The following is a 20,719-nucleotide window of genomic DNA, read 5'->3' as shown; positions in this document are numbered from 1 at the left end:
TCTACGTTATATCGTCTATTCCATTCTCCATCTATGAGTACGGGACCGAAAATCACCCGAAGAATTTTTCTCTCGAAGTATCCTAAGACGCTCCCATGTTTCTTTGACAGGGTCCAAGCCTCAGCGCCATAATTGACAACAGGGATGATGTGTGTCTTATAGATGGTGATTTTAGATCCTGGAGAGAGGACTTTACTTCTCAATTGCCAAAGTCCAAAGAAGCAGCGATTTACAAGAGTTATTCTTCGTTTAATTTTAGCGCTGGTGTCGTTGTCTGCGATAATAGCAGTGGCTAAGTAGACAAAATCCTTAACTACCTTAAAGTCATAGCTGTACATGGTGACATTTTGTCCAATACGTCGTTGTTCAATGTCCTTTTTTGATAACAGCATATACTTGACCTTGCCCTCATTGACCACTAAACCCATCTTCTTCGCTTCCCTAGCAATGCTCAACGCTCCACTGACATCACGCTTTGATCTTCCAATATTGTCAATATCATCTGCCTATCCGAGTAATTGGATGGACCTTTTTAAGGTTGTGCCTCTAGTGTTAACGGTTGAGTTTTGCAAAATTCTTTCCAGAACGATATTGAAGATGTATCATGACAGTGGATCGCCTTGTCTAAAATCTTTTTTGACATCAACAGCATCAGTGAGGTTTTTTCCGACCTTGATAGAGCAGCGTGCATTCTCCATCGTCATTCTGCACAAACGGATAAGTTTGACAGGGATGCCAAAACTAGACGTTGCTCGGTAGAGCAATGCTGTCATACGCGGCTTTAAAATCGATAAAGAAATGGTGGGTATCGATTTGAAGTCCCTCGGTTTTTTTCCAAGATCTGCCGTAGTGTGAATATTTGGTCAATAGTGGACTTTCCTGGTCTGAAGCCACACTAATAAGGACCAATCAGGTTGCTGACGAATGGCTTCAGACGTACACACAATACGGCAGAGATTATCTTATACGCAATGTTAGTGAGACTGATGCGTCTGTAGTTGGCGCAGTTTAGAGGGTCTCCTTTCTTATGTATCGGGCACACTATGCTGAGATTCCACTCATCGGGAATGCTCTCTTCCGACCATATTTTGCAGATGAGTTGGTGCATGCTCCCTACCAAGTCATCGCCTGCGGCTTTGAATAGTTTGGCAGCGATGCGGTCAGCTCCAGCAGCTTTGTTTGACTTCAGTTTAGATATAGCTATCTTAACTTCATCAAGGTCGAGTAGGCGGAATTGTTTATCTGCGTCACCTAGGTTGAATTATTCTATCTACCTTACAGCGGAATTCAGTTCCTCATCCCCGTTATATAAATTTGAGAAATGGTCTTTCCATATTCTCAACTTCGACTGCGGTTCTACTACGATGTTCCCCTGATCGTCTTTACAGGCTTCGGTTCGTAGCTAGTACCCTTGTGGGGTTTTTTTACCTCCTGGTAAAATTTACGAACCTCATTCCTGTTGTGACATCCCTCTATTTCCTCGATCAGCTCTGGTCTTTTTGGCGTTGGCTTTTGTGCAGCGCCGATTTGTATGCCGTACCCGTACCTAGACAACGAGGTAGTGGTCCGAGTCAATTTTGGTCCTCGGAATGTTCGGACATCCTGTACACTGGAGAAGTGACGTGCGTCGCAATGTGGTCAATCTGGTTGGCGGTTGATTGATCAGGAGATTTCTATGTCCCCTTGTGGATATTGGGATGTGTGAACTGCGTACTAGCTACCAGAACGTCTCGCCCCGCAACGAAATCGATCAGCCTGAATCTGTAATCTTTATGATACGTAAAAAAGGGCCATTAGAGGCTGTTGAAAATTACAGAGGAACATCCTTCATGAATGTTATAGCAGAAATCTATTGCGAAGTTATGGTTCAAAGGCTTAAGAAATGGTTTGATGGGAATAGCATTCTAACTGAATTCCAGGCATGCTTTAGAAAGAATTATACTTCAGTAAATCAAATATTTGTTGTTTCCATTGTAAAAACGTTTCAAACCGAAGGAATATAAAAATGTATGCTTTCTTTGTTGAGTTCAAAGCTGCCTTTAATAAAATTAACAGAAATTTTATTCTTTATAAACTCTCACAACTAAGAATATCTTCGAATTATTCATCCAATTAATCAATGAAATGTATACTTGTATAGATGATGCAGTATGCGATGGTACAACAATCTCTAAGTGGTTCCTTGTTAACTCTGGTGTAAAGCAGGGATAATTTCTCAGTACATTACTTTTCTCTTTATCTATAAGTGACAAAGCTGGTGATCTTCCCGGTGGTGTAAAAACTGTTCTTCTATACGCCAATAATCTTGTCTTCCAAACAGATGAAAGTTATTGTAAAAGATGGCAGCTCACAAGCTTGATCAACTTATTTGGAACAATATTTTTTCAAACAAAAGAACTGTCTTGTCTGCTATAAATACAAATTTGTTAGCTGAATCGTTAAACCAACCTTTTGGAATGCTTCTCAGAGTTCGGGTATTGATGAATAAAAAAGCTTTTCAACCTTCCAGAAAGTACATTAAATTACTAGCTAGAAACTGATCTTTGTCAACTTATGACAAATAGTTTAAAGTCTCAAGTTGACTTATTATTTTTAATCTGAATAACCTTCATAATTTAAAAGCTTATCTGTACAAAATTATACAAATTAATAAAAATGCATCTCATGATGCATTTACACGAAGAACACAAGAATCAGATAGCAGAATTTTAAATCCAGTTGAATTACAACCTGGACCTTCTAAATTATGGTTGAGAGTTGTCAGTCACTAGGCCCTAGTTCTCAAACGGCCTGTTGGGCCACCCAATTTATTTTTGTATTTAAAAGGTTTTTAATATTGTACCGAACTTAAGCGACATTCCTATCACAGTGGCCAAAGTAGCTTTAAAATCAACGAACAATTTAAATAGTCAGCAATCGAGCGAAGTATCAAAATGTGATCGACGATAGAGTATTCCGATTTTAAGCCAGCTTGGAACTCACTGAGCAGGTTATTAGAATTTATCCATTCATTTAAATACCTCAGCAGGATCGATGTAAATATCTTATATGACGAGTTTAAAAATGAGATTGCTCTGTAGTTTTCCGGAACTTCAGTGCTTAACTTCTTGTGGATTGGAAAAATCAAGGCATCGCTGAACTGGTTTGGGAGGTTTAACTCCTCAAAGATCTGGTTGAAAGCTGCTGTTAGAGATACAAAAAGAGTATCTGTACCATATCTGTAAAATTCTTCGGATATACCGGCTGCGGGCTTTCCATCCTTCTGGTTATTTATTGATATAACCACTTGTTTCTTTAAAATTGGTGCATCCAAAATATTATTTTTGACATACTGATTCCGAAATTTATTTGGCGCATCTGGGTTTAACAATTACTCGAAATTTGTTTGCAATCTATTTGAATTACGTCCGGGACTAATAACAATTTTTTTTCTATTAAGTTTTCGGACCAGGACTCAGACGACTTGTTACACCTTGCAAACTGATGTGCTTGGTCTTCCGAATTGTCTTTTTTCAGCGGAGAAGTTAATAATTCTGATTTTACTCCATGTCTGTTTTTTATAATATCTGTATTGGATTTCCGATATGCACTCAGCCCAGCTTATGAAAGGCTTCTTGCCTGCATGCATACCTTGTCAAACTAATCTTGTCAAATATACAATTTTTCTTCGACTGTTGTTTGGTTCATATATGGTATGCTTCTTCAATGTTTTTTTTTAAATTTTGTTCAGATGTTATTCCATCATCAGAAGTGGATCTTAAAGTGTTTTATAGTTGTATGCAGATCCGTTTTACCAGGATAGTTTGGGTAGCAGTTGCATTTGTACATTGGTTTCATTTTTTTTTCTCCGTTAGTAAACGATATAGCCGAGTCATTATATATAGCCTTAGAGGTAGACTTTCTAGCCTTATCAATATCCATCAGATACATCTGTTCGTCTACTTTTCGCAATATACTCATACAAAATATTTTGCCATTCTGCTACATTTATTGTACTTAAATTAAAAGGTTCCAAAGAAAGTTCTTGACTTCGAAAAAAAGTGTGACCACATTGAACTAACTGCTGATTGGACTTCAGCCAGTTTTTATTTAATATGAGCACTGATACTCAAATTACTCGAAATAGCGACTAACCAAGATATTTAAATTCATTGACAACTTCGATACTGGTGCCAACTAATGTCTAGATTCTCGAGTTTCTGTCAAACCGAGTTTTGTTTCTAAATATCATTATTATTAACAAATTATATAAATTTAGCAACAAAAACACATAGTGCAGTTAATCGCAGAATATGTTTAAATGTCACCAGTCTTTAATTATTTTGTCAATTCAATTTTTTTATTAGAATTTGTCATATTTCATTTCAATTTACTTTATTCATTTTTAAAGCAAAACTATTTTGTCAACCAGGGTGACGGCTAACTCAAAGTTATTAAATTCAAATGTTAAATTTAGTCAAAATTTTCTAATATTTTTTAGTTAGTGAATACATTTTTACTAAAGTCTACATTAATTTTAAACACAACCAAAACCGGTGTTTTTAATGTTTATTTAAGTAAAAATAAAAACATAGTTCTTAACTATACATTGTATGTATGATGATTTTGGAACGTACAAATCTTTGTATATTAAATTTCTGAAGATTCTTATCAGATTGGAGTCTTCATTTTATACTTTTTTTGGAGTTAATTTTCAGTGCCGACTTCAATTTCAATTTTTCAATTTTTGTTCTATACATTTTTTCAATTTATTTTAAAAAGTGGATGCGTTCATTACAAAACCAAAAATTACTTTGAAACCGTTTTTCTTTTATTTGTTTAAAAGCCTTTAAGCACAAATGGTTCCAAATTTTTTAAAATTTGTATGGATAAAAAAAGGATGTGTTTTTTTGGAAATAAAAAAAATGTATATAAAAGCTTAAGATCCTCACGTGATTCAGTGAGTTTAGAGTCTAATTTATATTAAGGCTATGTATTGCCAGGAACACAACCTAATCATTAATCTTTATTCGAAATTCTTACTTCTGATTTCTTAACAATAAACTTTTCTGTAATGTTTACGGACCTCATATTATTTTTCTTTTATATAATTTAGGCCTATTACTATTGGCTAAATGACATGTACATGGACATTAGAATACCTTTACCAATTAATTCCAATCCGGGCATGGTGTTTCCACCCAGAAAATTCACCACCGTACATGACGTAGCTCGATTTGCAGCACGCATCATTGAGGGAATTATGCAGCACAAGGAAATGCTAGACACGTAAAATATTTCTATACAAAAATTTCGCCAAACTTCTTTTAATCTTATCTTTATCAACAGAGGCAACTTGCAACAAGAACGTGCCACATCACGAGAAAAAGGCCAACCCCTGTGCATGGCACAATACTATCGACTACTTGGTTCATGCCGCAGGCCAGGTATTGAACGTGACTCACAGTATTTGCCACAACGAAGTTCAGATCAGCATATTATTGTTTTCTGTCGCAATCAGATGTACTGTGTGGTGCTTAAGGCCAGCGATCGTGGCAAACTCTCCGAGAGCGAAATAGCTTCACAAATTCTATTTGTTCTCAGTGACGCGCCATGTCTGCCGGCCAAGCCACCACCAATTGGCCTATTGACGGCTGAACCAAGGACACGTTGGGCACAAGATCGTGCCACAATTTTACTAGAAGAACGCAACCAACGAAATATAGAGCTCATCGAGAAGGCCCTGATAGTTTTGGCACTGGACGAGCCACTTGCTGACACTTTTAACGCACGCGGTTTCACCGGGGCCACTCCGTCAACACATTTTGCCGGAAGTCGCGATGAAACCAACATGGCTCACGAAATGATCCATGGTGGCGGAAGTGAATTTAATTCATCGAACAGATGGTTTGATAAGACTATGCAAATTATTATCTGTACCGATGGCACGTGGGGTCTTTGTTACGAACATTCGCCTTCAGAGGGTATTGCTGTTGTCCAGTTGCTAGAGAAGATCTATAAAAATATTCTGGCCATGGGTGATGCGGATGATAGCGTGCCCCAACATCATTTGCCACCACCGGAAAGACTTGAATGGGAGGTTGCTCCGGAAATAACAAATCGAATGACTCTGGCCGCCATTACGGTTGATAAGTAAGATAGATCAGATAATTCGATGGGTAAGAAGTATTATTTTATAAAATACGTGATGTTTTTCAGAGCTATTGATGACTTGGACTTTTATGTGTACCGTTACAAGGGTTATGGTAAAAGCTTTATTAAGTCATGTCAAGTAAGCCCGGATGTTTACATCCAACTTTCGCTCCAGCTAGCGTACTTTAAGTAAGTAATAATTTGTAGTAGATTTTGGAATCTTTACCATTTGAGTTTTTTCCAGACTTTACGGTCACTTAGTTGCAACATATGAGAGTGCTTCAACAAGAAGATTCCTACTGGTAAGAATGAATTATTAGGGTGTAGATATTATGACCAATTATGTTTATTATGATTTTCAGGGGAGAGTGGATTGCATTCGCTCAGCCAGTACTGAAGCTTTAGAATGGGCTAAGGCAATGTGCCAGGGAGAAGGCCCTAATGTTGCACTCGAAAGTGACCGCGAAGAAGAGGAAGATTCACGTAAAGTGACATTTAGCATTTACAGCGTACGTTTAAAACATAAAATAAGACTTTTTAAAGCACATCAAATTATTAAATTTTTCTTTTCTTTTCTCTAAATTTATAGAAAGATCATTTGCGTGAACTTTTCCGATGCGCTGTAGCTCGGCAAACTGAAGTGATGGTTCAAAATATCTTGGGACATGGAATTGATATCCCATTGTTGGGATTACGTGAAGCCAGTCGAGAACAAACAGGCTCCCTGCATGAGCTCTTCAATGACGAAAGCTACCAAATTGCCAACTGTTTCTTATTATCAACCAGTCAGGTATAAAGATAAAATTGTAATCTACCAAAAAACCAACATTTTAAAAAAATTATTTGTGCTTCAGCACTCATGCGCACAATTGCACCCAGGAAATGCAATCAAAATATAAAGCACCATAATATTTTTATAAATTATTGTATTGCTGTAAAATGTAAAATTAATGTTGCTTTTTTTGTTCTATTTTTATTGTTTGTGTTTTTTTATTTTTGTTTTGTAAAATTTCTTTCATTTTTCTTATTCATTCAAGCACCTGCACTTTATTGTACATTTTATTATAATAACAAAATTGATTTGATAAAAGTGTTCTATTCTGCTGTGACGGTTTACAGAAGGCTAGAAAAGAGTAAGTGATATAATTATTTATATATTGGAACATATATAGTTGCTACTACTATACAAAATTTATTTTTTATTTAGTATTTCTTATTATTATTTAAAAATTGTGTAGTGTTTTTCTATTAAAAATTTTTTATATTTTTATTACGCGAAACTTTAAATAATAGAAATGTGACATTTGTTGGGCGCCATTTAACTAGTTTAGTTTTTATTTCTAATAAAAGTAATATCTTTTGAATATGAAAAAAGCCTCTAAATGGTTTTTGGAATCACCTATGAAGCTGTTATTACAGCTTAAACATTCCTTATTTGAAGAACCGAAAGGTATAACCTTTATACTTGTAAAGGAATTTTCCAAATTTAATCCACACACTTCCAACGGTTGTTCTTGTGCTTTCTTGACAGTCATTGATAAAGCAAGTCTGACCGGGAACTGCAAACTTTTTGAGTTCAAATGACATATATGTCGGAATCGTTGGGATACTTGGTAGCAGTACGTTTTTACCTTTGAATTTTCCAGTAAAAATTGTTACTTACTTAATTACTTAGGCCCTCAGACCTGTTAAGTCCGTTGGGAACCCCTTAAGTGTCATAGGGCCTCTACTACGCCTACGCGCATCGTGTCCGGTTTCCGGGGATGTGTTGCTTTAGCTCCCTCCAACTCTGTTCTAGTGACGCTGATTCCTCGTCGACTGTTCTGCGCCATGTGCTTCTCGGTCAACCAGCTCTTCTTCCTTCTTGTGTAAGTTGTGAAAGCGGATTCCACCTTCTCAAAGCGTATTCCAATCCGTTGCCACTTCCTGTCTTCTATGAAGGACCTCATTGAATCGGTTTGGCCTACAAGAGAACTATTCACGAAGGTTTGTAGCTTTCTTGTTATAGCTTAAGTGGAACAAAGATTTGACATTTGTGCGAAACAGTCGTAGATTTGTTCTTAATCTGATAGAGTTATTCCTCCACATTTTTGACAGCATAACGAAAGTCAATTTTGCTTTGCCGATGCAGAAAATAACGTCTTGTTCGGTTCCGAAGCTGATCATTTTCGTTTTCCCGGAACTAATTTTCATCCCCACGACTTCTGTTTTACTCAATGATTCTATGAGAGAGTAAGCACACATCGTCCTCCTAATCCAAGTTTTTTTTTAAATATGATTTCAAATTCCATTAGATCCCTCTGCTACCTGACAAAGCTGAGTGCAGAACATCGCTTATCACTAAATTAACAATATTGGTGACAGAATACAGCCTTGTCTGACTGCGCTACGGATTTCAAAATCCTCTGACAACCTACCATCGCGCAGAACGTGACACTTCGATTCTGGAATGCCTCTCCTCCGCAAAACTAACTATATGTACTCCCCGTTCACGCTATCAAAGGCCTTCGCGAAGTCGGTGAACAGCAGGTGTAGTAGTGCTTAATATTCAACGCACTGCTAAATAATGATCCGCAGGGTGTTGATATGTTCAATACAGGAGGATCCAGTGCTGCATCGAGTGTGGCCTAAAGGTGTACTCTGATGCGTTATGATTTCTGCTACTATTTTGGCAACAGCAGGCAGAACGCAAATTCCTCCCAGTCTTCGCACAGATCTCCTTTTTTTAGCTTGACGATAATTCTCTTCTTCTACTCATCGGGGAAGCTTTCGGTAGTTCAGGCTTCTTTTTCGCTTAATGACGTTGGCACTGCTTGTAAAAGCTTTACGGGAATAACATCAAGTCCTGCCGCTCTATTCTTCATAAGTGCTTAAATTGCGGCAACGATCTCATCTTTTCTGGGAGGTGCGTTACGGATTTGGGGATTAGTTTCTTCAGGCGCTTCAGAAGGCATCGGCTGCACGTTGTTGGCAACGTGCGTCGTCGGTTTAAAACGGAGGAAAAGTATTCTTTCCACCTTCTGACTTTGTCACCCACCAAACTTATCACAGTACCGTATACTTCTTTCACCAGGTGTTGCTTTGAGCTGTGGGCACCGGTCAGCTTTATGGTTATTCCGTAAACGGTCCGGCTGTCGCACCTGTTTGCAGCATTATCGGCTTCTTGCGCCAATGCGTTGATGTTGTCACGTCGCACACTGCGGTGAACCTCTCTCTTTTTCATCTCCAGCTCATTTCTTCCTTCCCCTTGTGTAGCAGTTATTCGAGCCCTTAGCTCTTTGCGTTCGTTGATCCTGGCACAAGATTCTTCTAAAAGCCAAGTGTTGTTGCTTCCTTCTTTCCGGCCGTTTATTCTGCCAGCACCTTAACTGAAAACATTTTTTACAGCATTCCAATGGTGTTCAATGTCGTCATGTACTGCGCTGGTTGTTGTTCTCATTTCGTGAGACAGGTGATCTCTAAATTGATTAGGGGCTTGAGATCCTTTAGTAAAGCGATGTTGAATTTACGGACTCGTGTTATTTTGTTGTATATTTTGTATCTACATTTACTCCCTCTCTATTTAAAGATGTGTCAACTGTCGAAAAGTGGCCGTACCAACTTGGTATCATTCTTTGGCTCATACGTCATACAACAACTTTGTTATAGATCATAGGAGTATAATAAGTTTTTTGTGAAAAAGAAGACATTTTTGTTTAACAATTGACAAATTCAAGCTTAACAATAAATTTATCTTTACCTCTGTTCTTTAGTTTTCTTTTGATTCATGTTACCAAGCACATGTGGCTTTCTTCTAAATCTTAAAACCCTATATTACTGGGGAATTGAGACATCCTACATAAACATTTGTATTTCTTGCATCGATTTAATGACATAAAAATTTCTAACATCATGGCATATAGTTTTTAGGATTTTGGGGCCCTCTTATTAGGCAATTACCTCAATTCAATTATAACAATTGTACATATCTTCAGTTTTGAAACAATCTTCTGCAGGCGCCTATGCATATAAACAGTAAAAGCTGTAAGAAAATATTATCAAGTCAGTAACATAAGAAAAGTATACTTTTAAGCGTTCAGCAATGTTGATGCGTCTTACAGTTGCTATCCAATATGAGGTTTTTTTTTTAATCTTGAATTTGAACCACTATTAACTCGTCTTCTAATTCTAGAAGAAATCCTTACTTTTTCTACGTTTTTCGATGATACAGGGTCCGGCAAAAAACCTCCCGTATTTTTAGATTTATATTTAACGCTATTTATAGATAAAATAGTATTCCGGGTATAGAAAGTAAGAGGTCTACGTGCATTTGTCATAGTGGAATATATCCGTAATGGTGGTTCTGCGATTACTAATCAGCGAGCATTTCGCATTTGATTTCAACTTGGACGACATGATCCTGTTCCGGATAGGTTTGATAACCAAGTTTGGTTATCAAACTTTAGAGCAACGGGTTCTGCGCTAAGAGAAAATCGTCACGCCGAACTTTAACGTGGCACGTGTAAGTGCATCTATTCAGCAATCTCCGAGGCGTTCAGCACTTAAATATGCAGCTGCCCTTGGATTTTATAATAGGAGTGTAAGACGAATTTTGCACACATAAGTTCATATGCATCCCTACAAAATAATAATCGCGAAAGAATTAAGTGATAGAGATTTTGAAACTCGGAGAGCTGTTTATGAAGACATTCTTCTAAACATTTAAGTTGGTGCTGTTTTAATTTTGTCTGACGATGCCCATTTCCATGTATCAGGTACTGTAAATAAACAACATTTTCGATACTGGGCAACAGAAAACCCTCAAGAAATTCATCAACGACCACTTCACACTTTCACAGCCCTTATATGACAGTTTGATGTGCTGTTGCTAAATTTGGTTTTTTAGGTCCGTATTTTTTCGAAGAAAATGGACAAAAAGTTACAGTTAATGCGGATCGCTACTGTCGCATGATTGAGACCTTCCTCCAACCAAACTTAAATCAGTTTACTAGGAACCACAAAGAAGTCTGGTTCCAACAAGATGAAGCCACAGCACACTTCACGGCGGCGGCGTTCACTAACCATTTTGAGAGAGATGTTTTCAGGGCATCTTACTTCTTTACGAGGATAAATTACCTTGCCGCCAAGGTCCTCCGATTTATCACTTTGTGATTTTTTTCTTTGGGGACATTTAAATCCCCAAGTCTACACTCATCGCCCAACATCTTCGGAAGCACTTAAAGAGGCAATCACTCAGGAAGTGGCATCCATTACACAAATGACTCGACGAGCAATGGAAAACTTCCGGGATAGGCTTTGTAAATGTATTATTATTAGAGGACAATATTTAACAGATATAATGTTTAAAACTAAGTAATTATTTTATTTAATGTAAAATGGCATAGTATTTAATAGAAAATATGGGAGATCTTGAATCATGCTTTAAAATAAATTACTTATTAAAATGGCCTTAAAATTGTGCGCACATTCGTATTCGTAAAAGTAACCAGGCACAATTTGTATCAAATGTTATATTTATAAACCTTTAATAATTCGCTATAATGCGATAGTCTCTCACTCAAATCAAAGCATCCGAACACTTCTTAACAGTGATAGTTCATGAAAATAAACAAAGCAAGCAAATTTAAACGGACCTAATGGCTGCGTTCAATCTCCAGATACCATTTTGTTAGTGTTTTACGTCTAATAGGTTTTTAACACCAAACCCAAACCTGGGTTTTCGGCAAAAAGCTTTCAAAAACCCGAAAATCGTTCACACTGAACATTTACAGGTTTTCATTTGACATTTAAATTTGTTGAACACCGGCTGTCAAATTTTGTATTGATGAAAAAATTTGTGAGTTTCGTTCTTCTCAAATTATTTGTGAAAATAAAATGAATTCTAACAAATTCAAATTGATTTTAACGTAACACTAGCTCGTCTAGAAAAAGAGTTTCAACTGAAGTTCTGGGGTCGGGTGGAATGGGCTCAGGACATGAACCAACAAGAACTACAAGCTCGCTTGGCTGCTGCTATCCTCTTTGTTTACTTCAACCGTTCCCAACAATTCACTAAGGAGAAGCTAATTGTCTCGAAAATATATCATAGAATCAACAACAAACAAAAATGTAACAATAAAAATGCATTTTATTTAAAACATTTTCTTCTTCTTTCACAACAAATTTTATCCAAAATACTGAGCTTCTGTTGGCCAAATGTGCCCTCATATATTAAGGCCGTCCGAGCAATTTATAGCTGAGGTTGAGAAGATTCTGAACGATTTCATGTAGGTCGAAGCTGTTATGATGGGCTTCAATTTCTCCATGACTATCTCCTTGGTTCTACCTTCGAGGACTCGCCTGGCTTGTCCAAAGTACTGATGATCTTCTTGATCTTGGCATCACTGTCCATCAAGGGGCGATAGCTCACTGGAACAACGATTCCCACTTTGTGGAATGTTTTGGCACAAATTTTCCTAGCCCGCTGCGACTTAACCTCCACCAGAGATTTTCTTTCATACTAATTCTCCTCCACAAATAAACTTATAGCCTTTCTCATATCTCCCAAACCCTTGTGATTGAACGGAGTGATCGCAAATTTTTTCTCTAGGAAAGCGTCGAAAATATTTGTAGCGACGAGTTCAAAGACGCATCCCTTGGAAACGTCATTACGAACTGTGAGCAAGTCTTCCTCGTCCTTTGGGTCGTCACGCCAGTAGCCATAGTGAATTCCGGTTCCTCGCTTAACAAAGAACGTTTGTAATTTTGGAAGATCATAAAAGAACCGCCAGTGCCACAAACAGTCACCGAGGCTTTTATTCTCGACCTTGGCAAATTAATTTTCCCACAGTTTTATCTGTTGCCACGCAGCTCCCCCAAAGTTTCCTTTTTTCTCTTCCATATTCTGTAAATAAAAAACAAAAAGCAATAATTCTTATTTTGTAAGGAAATTGTATAAATAATATTACTTACCACGACCAAATTTATTTCAAAATGAAATATTTGTTTCGACAACAGCCATCAGCTGTTTTGTTTACATTAATTTGAGCGCTGAATGTTTCGAAAGGTTTGTTTGTTTAGTTCAACTTTGAATTGCTACTTGTTTTCGAGAAGTTTTATATAAAACTTGAGTTTTCGATGTGGGTTTTCGGCCAAACCCGATAATTTCGCGAAAACCGGGTTGTGGACTTGGAGTGAAAAGCTTATTCAAAACAGACGGACTGTCAAAAATTGAATCCAAAGGTTTCCAGGGCTACATTTAAAAAAAACTCGAAAATTTATTTAAAATTTGTATATTTTCTAGTAAAAATCCGATGAATTAATAAAATTATACATTGAAAATGTTATTTTACAATAATTTTGGACCTCGAAGTCTTAATATGTCTAAATATAAGAGCAGAAAGGTTTTTTAGTTTTTGCTAGCAATCTCAATTGAGGTATCCGACTAGTTAAATAAGGAATCTGAAAATTCAAATATCTAGGATAGCCTATCCAACTCGAGATTGAAAGGAGCCATAGACTCAGTCCAAGGAGTAAAGCTTGAATAACAAAGATTTGTTAATGTTTGCCTCAAGAGGATATAAATTAGAAGTTTAAAAGTTTTGAGAAGGAATGATGGTTGGCTTATCGATCTTAGATCTTTAGGGTTAACATGGTTAGGTCTGAGGTAGACTAGTCACTCTGTGTTCAGGGTTCTTCCTAATCGATCTTAGATCCTTAGTGGTAACATGTCTAGGCCTGAAGTAGACTCGTCGCTTGGTGTCCGGGGTTCTTCCTAAAGAAAGCAAAATTAGCTGAGCACTAGCCGCGAAGCTAGGCTTTTCCCTGGTAGCACACCAGAATATAATCGGTGCTTTGTGTCGCGGTGACAAGCTATGCTCGTAACACCCTTTATAGAAGGTTACCACGGAATAAACGGTTGGAAAAGAAACTCCTTGCCCCTATCAACAAAATAGAGAACAAACGGGTAGGCTGTGTCATACAATTAGAAAAAGTCGATGGCGGAATAAACGGGTGGAGAGAAGGAAGAAGGTATTTCGGGACCATATTACTAGACGCCGGTCCTGTTAATTAAATTATGACATCATTATTTTTCACCAAATTTATTACATCTACGTATAAATGAAAGTAAAAAACAATACCAGTTTTGTTATGTAATATTTAAATTTATTTTCTTTTTTTAATTGCTTTGAAAAAAAACTTCAAGTGCTTCTTAAAAACAGCTTTTGTATGAATCGCCTTTTCGAGAAAAAAATTTTGTATTCACCATTTTAACGCACATTTATCTGCCTCCATTTCGTATGTATACTTTTATTTTGTCTTCCTTGTTTTTCAATCAAAATTCTTAATAATAAATAAAAATAAATAATTTTATTTTAATTCTTTTCAATTTATTTAAAAAACAAACAAAAGGTCGCATGTAGTACTGATTCATTCATGGGATACGGACCAGTTACACCAAGAGGTTATGGATGTTCTTATAATCCTCATGCAGATGAAATTGTATTCTGCGTTTCTGCATTCTATTCCTGCGAGAATACAAGTGCTTCAAGATACGCCAAATCCTTACAAGATTCCTTGGAAATTATGCGAGACTTATTAAAAAATTAAAAAACATGAATTTTGTCCCATAATACATTCATTGAATATAAACTCAGAGGTCTAAAGAAATTATATAAAAATGGGTGCATTATAAAATATTATATAAACTTCCTATATCATACACATATCAACTGTAATGCCTTGACAAAATGAAAACATATCACGTAACTATAAAGTTTAGTAAATGAACAAAAACCAAAATAAGAACAAACATATTAATTATATACACTCTAAAGAAAAGAAAAATAAAACATTAGAAAAAAAGTATTATATTTACAAAAATAAATTAATAAATAAATAAACATATATGTATATTGTATGTGAAAAAATATTAAATGTACACCGGTAGGAAAAATTATTGCAATTTAAATTAAACAAAAAGATATTTAAAATTGTTCCAAAGTAGTCAATTAAAAAACGTGGTAGAACTGAAAATTACATAGGAAATAAATATAATTTATAGTTAATTAAAAATGTAAACAAAATAAAAAAATACATATATTCAGTGTTGCTTTATTCTATATACGAAATGTTGTTATGTTAAAATAAATTTATATCTTATTGTTAATCATATATATAAATACATACAGTTATAAGATGTTATGTTTATATAACCTTTTGCGTTATAGCACACAAAAATTATAGCAATATTGTTGAGTTAAATTATTATAAAAGTTTACTCTTCAAACGAATTTGTACCTTGAAAAAGTTGTTTTTGAAAAGAAAAAAACACATTTTATTTATTAAAGTTTTTTTTCAAATTTGTTATATTTATTATTATACTCATATTGTTGATTATTTATGTATTTTATTGCAAAACAAATTAAGGGCTTAAAGCAATATTTATTAGATTTTAAATGTTGTTGTCTAATTTATATTAGGAATTTAAAATTTTCAAACTAATTAATTACTATTTTTTTATTAATGAAGAGTGTTCCCAAAATCTGTATATTCGTCTATTTATGTACCAGAGTTATTGGCAACCCCTTAAAATGACAGCTGCCAGTGACTAGGAAAAACAAAGTATTGCAGGAGATATCAAAACTAATTCATTTATGAGCAATATTTAAAAAAGTAGAAGGTTTCTAGACTTGCTCTAGTCAATAAAATTGATGTTCTATTCAGCAAATTGCTGCAAGTTTAAATCTTGCGTACATTTTGGGGCACTCTTCAAATTTCAATCTGTAAGATTATATGTTTCTAAGAACTATTATGATAAAATTTGAATACCTATACCTATGTTCAGTATTTTGTTTTTTGCCCTTTAAAAAACATTCTTTATAAAGGTTGAGATATTATTTGATAATCGTAGTTTTAAAAATACAAACTGTATACACGGTGACCACATAAGAACCAAATTAAAAGAAATCTAAATAAAACACAAAATTGATTTTAGTTCAATTTTTTTAAGCTATGTGTAATATGTTTTAAACATACAACACATTACTAAGCTTCATTGGCAAATTATCAAACTACTATTCAGAGTAGTACAAACAGTTATTCTAATATCTTTTATTTTTAGTTTATTACATCTTTCGAACATGAAAACTAGTAACTTGTTTCGCAAAGAATTTGCATTTAGCTATTCAAAATGTCACAAAAACGAATTTAATATTATTCCAACTCAATTTTTCAGGAAGTGTTTAAAATATCCCGAAACAAAAATCATTCACAACGTACATAAACGGAGGTTCTTCAGCTCCAAGTTTTGTTCAAGGTGACAATTACGGCTATCATTTCAAAAAAACATAATTTAAATCAATCGTTGAAAATGTCTTTTTTGTAATCAAATTTCCTTATTCGAGTTAAGCACTGATTAGATTCAAGCATTTGAGGTTAAAATTGGTCATTAAAAAAAAACTGATAGATGGAAATGCAAGGAAAATAGAATGCTTTAAGTGGAACGATTTTGTTTCAAATTACAATCATCTGTTCATTGAACACGATTTTATCATTGGAAAATCAAAATTCAGAGTTAAATAATGTATTTTTTTGTAGAAAAAATCTACAAGTCATCAGCTTCATTTCAACATCAAACATACATTTTACTGAATAGGTTCTTGATGTGATTACCCACTTAGTGGAAATTATAAATTGAATTAAAGTCTCAAATTCTACGCGACTAGTCGATGAACTCATCAGTTGCTTTGAATTTCGACCCACCAACTCGGATGCATAACAAGTTGGTATTATCATCATGGAAAATCTTACTTCAAAATTTAAAAACAATTAAGAGTATCAGATTTGTAATGCCCGGAGTCAAAATGAAGCTGTAGATTTGCTCCATCAAAAAATTATAGATTATTTTAACCTGAAACCTTTCTTTCAGCTCATTTTAAATCATTCAATGATGAAATCGTTTTCCATGAACTTCTGATTTGACATTTCGAAACAAACGATTCGGAACACCTGATTCTAATCCGGTGATGCATGATACCGATCAGAAAATTTGTGTCCAATGACAAAAATTTAAAATAAAACCTATAGCCAACCTGTCAAAAATTTTTAATGATGAAAATCAATAATATCTATGACTATTCCCTAAGTTAACTTGTTCCCTACCTTAAAATTTTGACAGAAATGGATAACAAATCAGCAATAATACAAAAAGACCGTTTTTTAGTTCGTCAAACAACAATTTCTTTTTATTTTCAGATCATATTTTCTAACATTTGATTACAAATTTAATGCAATAACAGCAAAACATTTCTATTGAGTTTCCTCTAATTCCCAAATATTCCAGTTATAGAAATCTTACTTGGAATATTTGATTTCACGAGAAGTTCAAAATGCAGGATAAAGTTAAGTTTAAACGTAAAGTGCAAAAACAAAATGGAGGAACATTATTTGAAAACGTCATAAACTATAGAAGCACGTACACACCCGAGGGTAACTCCTAATAAAGTGCAAGAACAAAATGAAGGCTATTTAAAGTTTTAGTTAGATGAATCTTTATTTAAATTTTAATGCTTAACTAAAATACATTGGTGCCCCAGTATAATAAATACCGATACACCTAATTGTCATGTTACGAACCTGTAAATGTCAAATACGAATCTTTAAAAGTTATAATTTTAAACCAGCTCTTAACAAATATTTGTAAATAATGAAAAAACATTGCAAGTAAACCGTAATCTGGAGATTTTGAAACTTGTAAGGTATAGATGGTCAAGACTTTTTGACTGTACTTAGTTGTTAAAAAGAAGCACTTTTACTATTTCTTGGTACTTGTACTTTAAAGTTGAATGTATCTTGTACTTATGGTTTTCTATTCCATTTTAATGTTTCAACGTCATAATGTTGTTGAATTTCTAAACTTTCCACACTCCTGTTCTCTCATACTTGAATTAAATTAGAAAGGAATTAAAAGGCATTAGCAAGCCCCAATCATTTGTAAAAAAGGTCATAGTCGGTTCAGACGACTCTTGTTTTCAACGAATGTTAAATTCTATGCTGCCAATAAGTGGTAATAGTCCTACTGTACTAGAAAGCGTGAAAGATCCTATGGGACAAATCGTCTTTCACACTCGCACAGTTATTAGAGTGCTCAAAGACCTCGACATACACAAAACCAATGGCGCGAATAGTATCCCCGTTATTGTTCTAAAGATATGTTCTCCAATGTTGACAAAACCACTGCATTTAAGCGTTTCCATCTGTCCTATTCTACAGGTCTCTGGAAAGCAGCAGTTGTCTAGCCTGGCCCTAAAAAAAGCGCATCCTCCTCTCCTTTTAATTATCGTCCAATTGCACTTACGTCCATTCTCTCCAACGTTATGTCTGATATCCGCGTTTAAATCTGATATCCACAAAATAAACGCTGGTGTGCCCCAGTGGTCCGTTTTGTCCCCAGCACTCTTCCGTATTCTTATAAATGATCTTTTGTCTGAGACTTCTAAGCCACTTATTTGTTTCTTTGATGACAGTACCCTCAGCTTTTCATATTCGTTTTATGATGCCAGCGCTGATATGATCTCAAGTTTGATTCTGCTGAGAAAGGGTTAAAAGCATCAGACCTAAGAGCTGTGAGCTGTAAAGAGGTTATTACGGCCAAAGAAGTAAGTTTCCGTTGCTATAAAGCCAAACCTTAAACGGAGAGTTTAAAAAAGTCAGGAAGGCCTGCAACGCCCATATTCGGCATACCAAATTTTTAGATAACCAAAAATTATGGCAATGTCCCAAAGGCAGTAAAATTTGTTGGAGATTTGTAAAAAACATGAGAAATTCTTGCTTTTCTTCGATTCCATGCTCGTTGTCACTGACACTCCTTTTGCTAGCTCTTTACATAAGTCTAACCTCTTTGCTAGGCAATTCACCGCCAATAAATTCTATGCTGCCGCAAGTGAGTGTTATGACTCCGCCTGTACTTGAGCGAGTTAGTGATTCTATGGGACCAATCTTTTTGGTCGTACTGTAGCAAGGGTCCTTAGTATCACCGCTATTGTTCTAAAGAGGTGTTCTTCAACGTTGAAAAAACCACTGCGTAAGCTTTTTCATCTGTCCTACTCCTCAGGTCTCGTTCCGAGCAGATGGAAAACTGCATTTTTCCAGCCCATCCAAAAAAAGGCGATTCCTCTACACCCTCTAATTACCGAATACCGACCGATTACACTTGTGTCCCTTCTTTCCAAGGTCATGGAAACGCTGATTAATTATCAGCTCAAGAAATATCTTGAACATCGAAAGCTCCTTAAATACCGTCAGTACGGCTTTCGCAGCAATAGCTCCACGGGTGACCTCATGGTTCATCTCACCGAACAGATTAGATACCTTCGGATCATTTAACACATGTAGTATTGGATGATTTCAAGTCTGAAAACCACAAAACAAATGCTGATGTGCCCCAGGGCTCTGTTCTATCTCCAACTCTCTTTCTAATTTTTACTAATGAACTCTTCTCTGTAACTTCTAATCCAATACATTGTTTCGCTGACGATATTACTCTTAGCTTTTTATATTCGTTTTCAGGCTCACGTCCCTCTTCTTTGGATGTGAAACTGCAACGACAAAAAATGATAACCTCATTGAATTCCGACCTAAACAGAATTCTACAAAAAAGAGGAATAAAAAACCTACTGGAATTTAACGCTTCGAAAAGTCAATGATGTCTTCTAACGTTAAAGGGAGATATACCCAGTCCACCTTGCCCTTATCAATGGATGGCACTTCCATCAATGAGACTGAAGACTGAACATCACGATATTCTTGGTATGTGTGCCACCAACCATACCTTATGGAATGATCACACACGCAATGTCGCCAAAAATTCCCCCAAAGTGTTTGGGTTTCCTTAGAGGATGCAAGAATTTGTTCACCCCTTCTGATCTAGCTGTTATCTACAAGACTTATATACGCCCAAAGCTTTAGTATAACTCCCATCTCTGGGCTGGCACTCCTGCAACTAACTTAAGCCTCTTAGATAGTATTGAATGTAGAGCATTTAAGTTGATTGGTGATAATATCATCATAAGTTGCTTTACTTCGCTTGAACATCTTCCTAAAGTTTCTTGTCTAACTCTAGCTGGCTGCATTTCTCCCCTTGAACAGTTCAAACGTAATACTCGTGTTGCTAGGAATGCCCATCAGTATACCCTCGAGCTCAACTTCGATCGTACTGTCAAGTACAGGGATTCGTTCCTTAGCCGTACTACACGAATGTGAAATGCCTTAGAAATTCAAAACCAATGTGCACCGACATCTCCTTTCAAACCCTTTCTTCCTAGTGCTCACACTGTGCCTCTGCATAATAAGGGTAGTAATATCCTCTTGAGTGTGTGGTTAATTTATAAAAAATAAAATGCACGACTGGGTCGCACGAACTTGCTCCTGTATGCTAAGAGTCTGTTTAAAAAAGACTTATATAAGATTTAAAAATATACCTGTAAAATAAGTTTGTCTTCAAAGATATAAATGCCAATATGTACAATTGTACATAATGAAAACCATATTACTCTCATGAGCAGAAACTTTTAGGGCGACCAGATGCAGAATCGTTGGCGTGGCGTTA

The 20,719-nt window shown here is 35.6% G+C and overlaps 1 protein-coding gene across 1 annotated transcript in view; it reads left to right on the top strand.

Moving 5' to 3' along the window:
* The window catches only part of LOC129942734 (choline O-acetyltransferase), a gene marked incomplete at its 5' end in the record, with an annotated part of 185,104 nt that extends 164,594 nt beyond the window's left edge, over positions 1-20,510 (top strand). Inside the window, 7 exons of the mRNA XM_056051782.1 lie at positions 5,096-5,268; positions 5,329-6,132; positions 6,199-6,321; positions 6,377-6,434; positions 6,495-6,641; positions 6,722-6,922; positions 14,524-20,510. Of these exons, the coding sequence (XP_055907757.1) occupies positions 5,096-5,268; positions 5,329-6,132; positions 6,199-6,321; positions 6,377-6,434; positions 6,495-6,641; positions 6,722-6,922; positions 14,524-14,721 (1,704 nt within the window). The remainder of the gene's footprint in view (positions 1-5,095; positions 5,269-5,328; positions 6,133-6,198; positions 6,322-6,376; positions 6,435-6,494; positions 6,642-6,721; positions 6,923-14,523) is intronic.
* Between the last annotated feature and the right edge of the window lie 209 nt (positions 20,511-20,719).

This window comes from Eupeodes corollae, chromosome 1 (genome assembly GCF_945859685.1).
Source record: "Eupeodes corollae chromosome 1, idEupCoro1.1, whole genome shotgun sequence".
NCBI classification, from domain to species: domain Eukaryota; kingdom Metazoa; phylum Arthropoda; class Insecta; order Diptera; family Syrphidae; genus Eupeodes; species Eupeodes corollae.
Note: the sequence above shows the minus strand (reverse complement) of the source record. Positions and strands in the feature narration are given on the sequence as shown.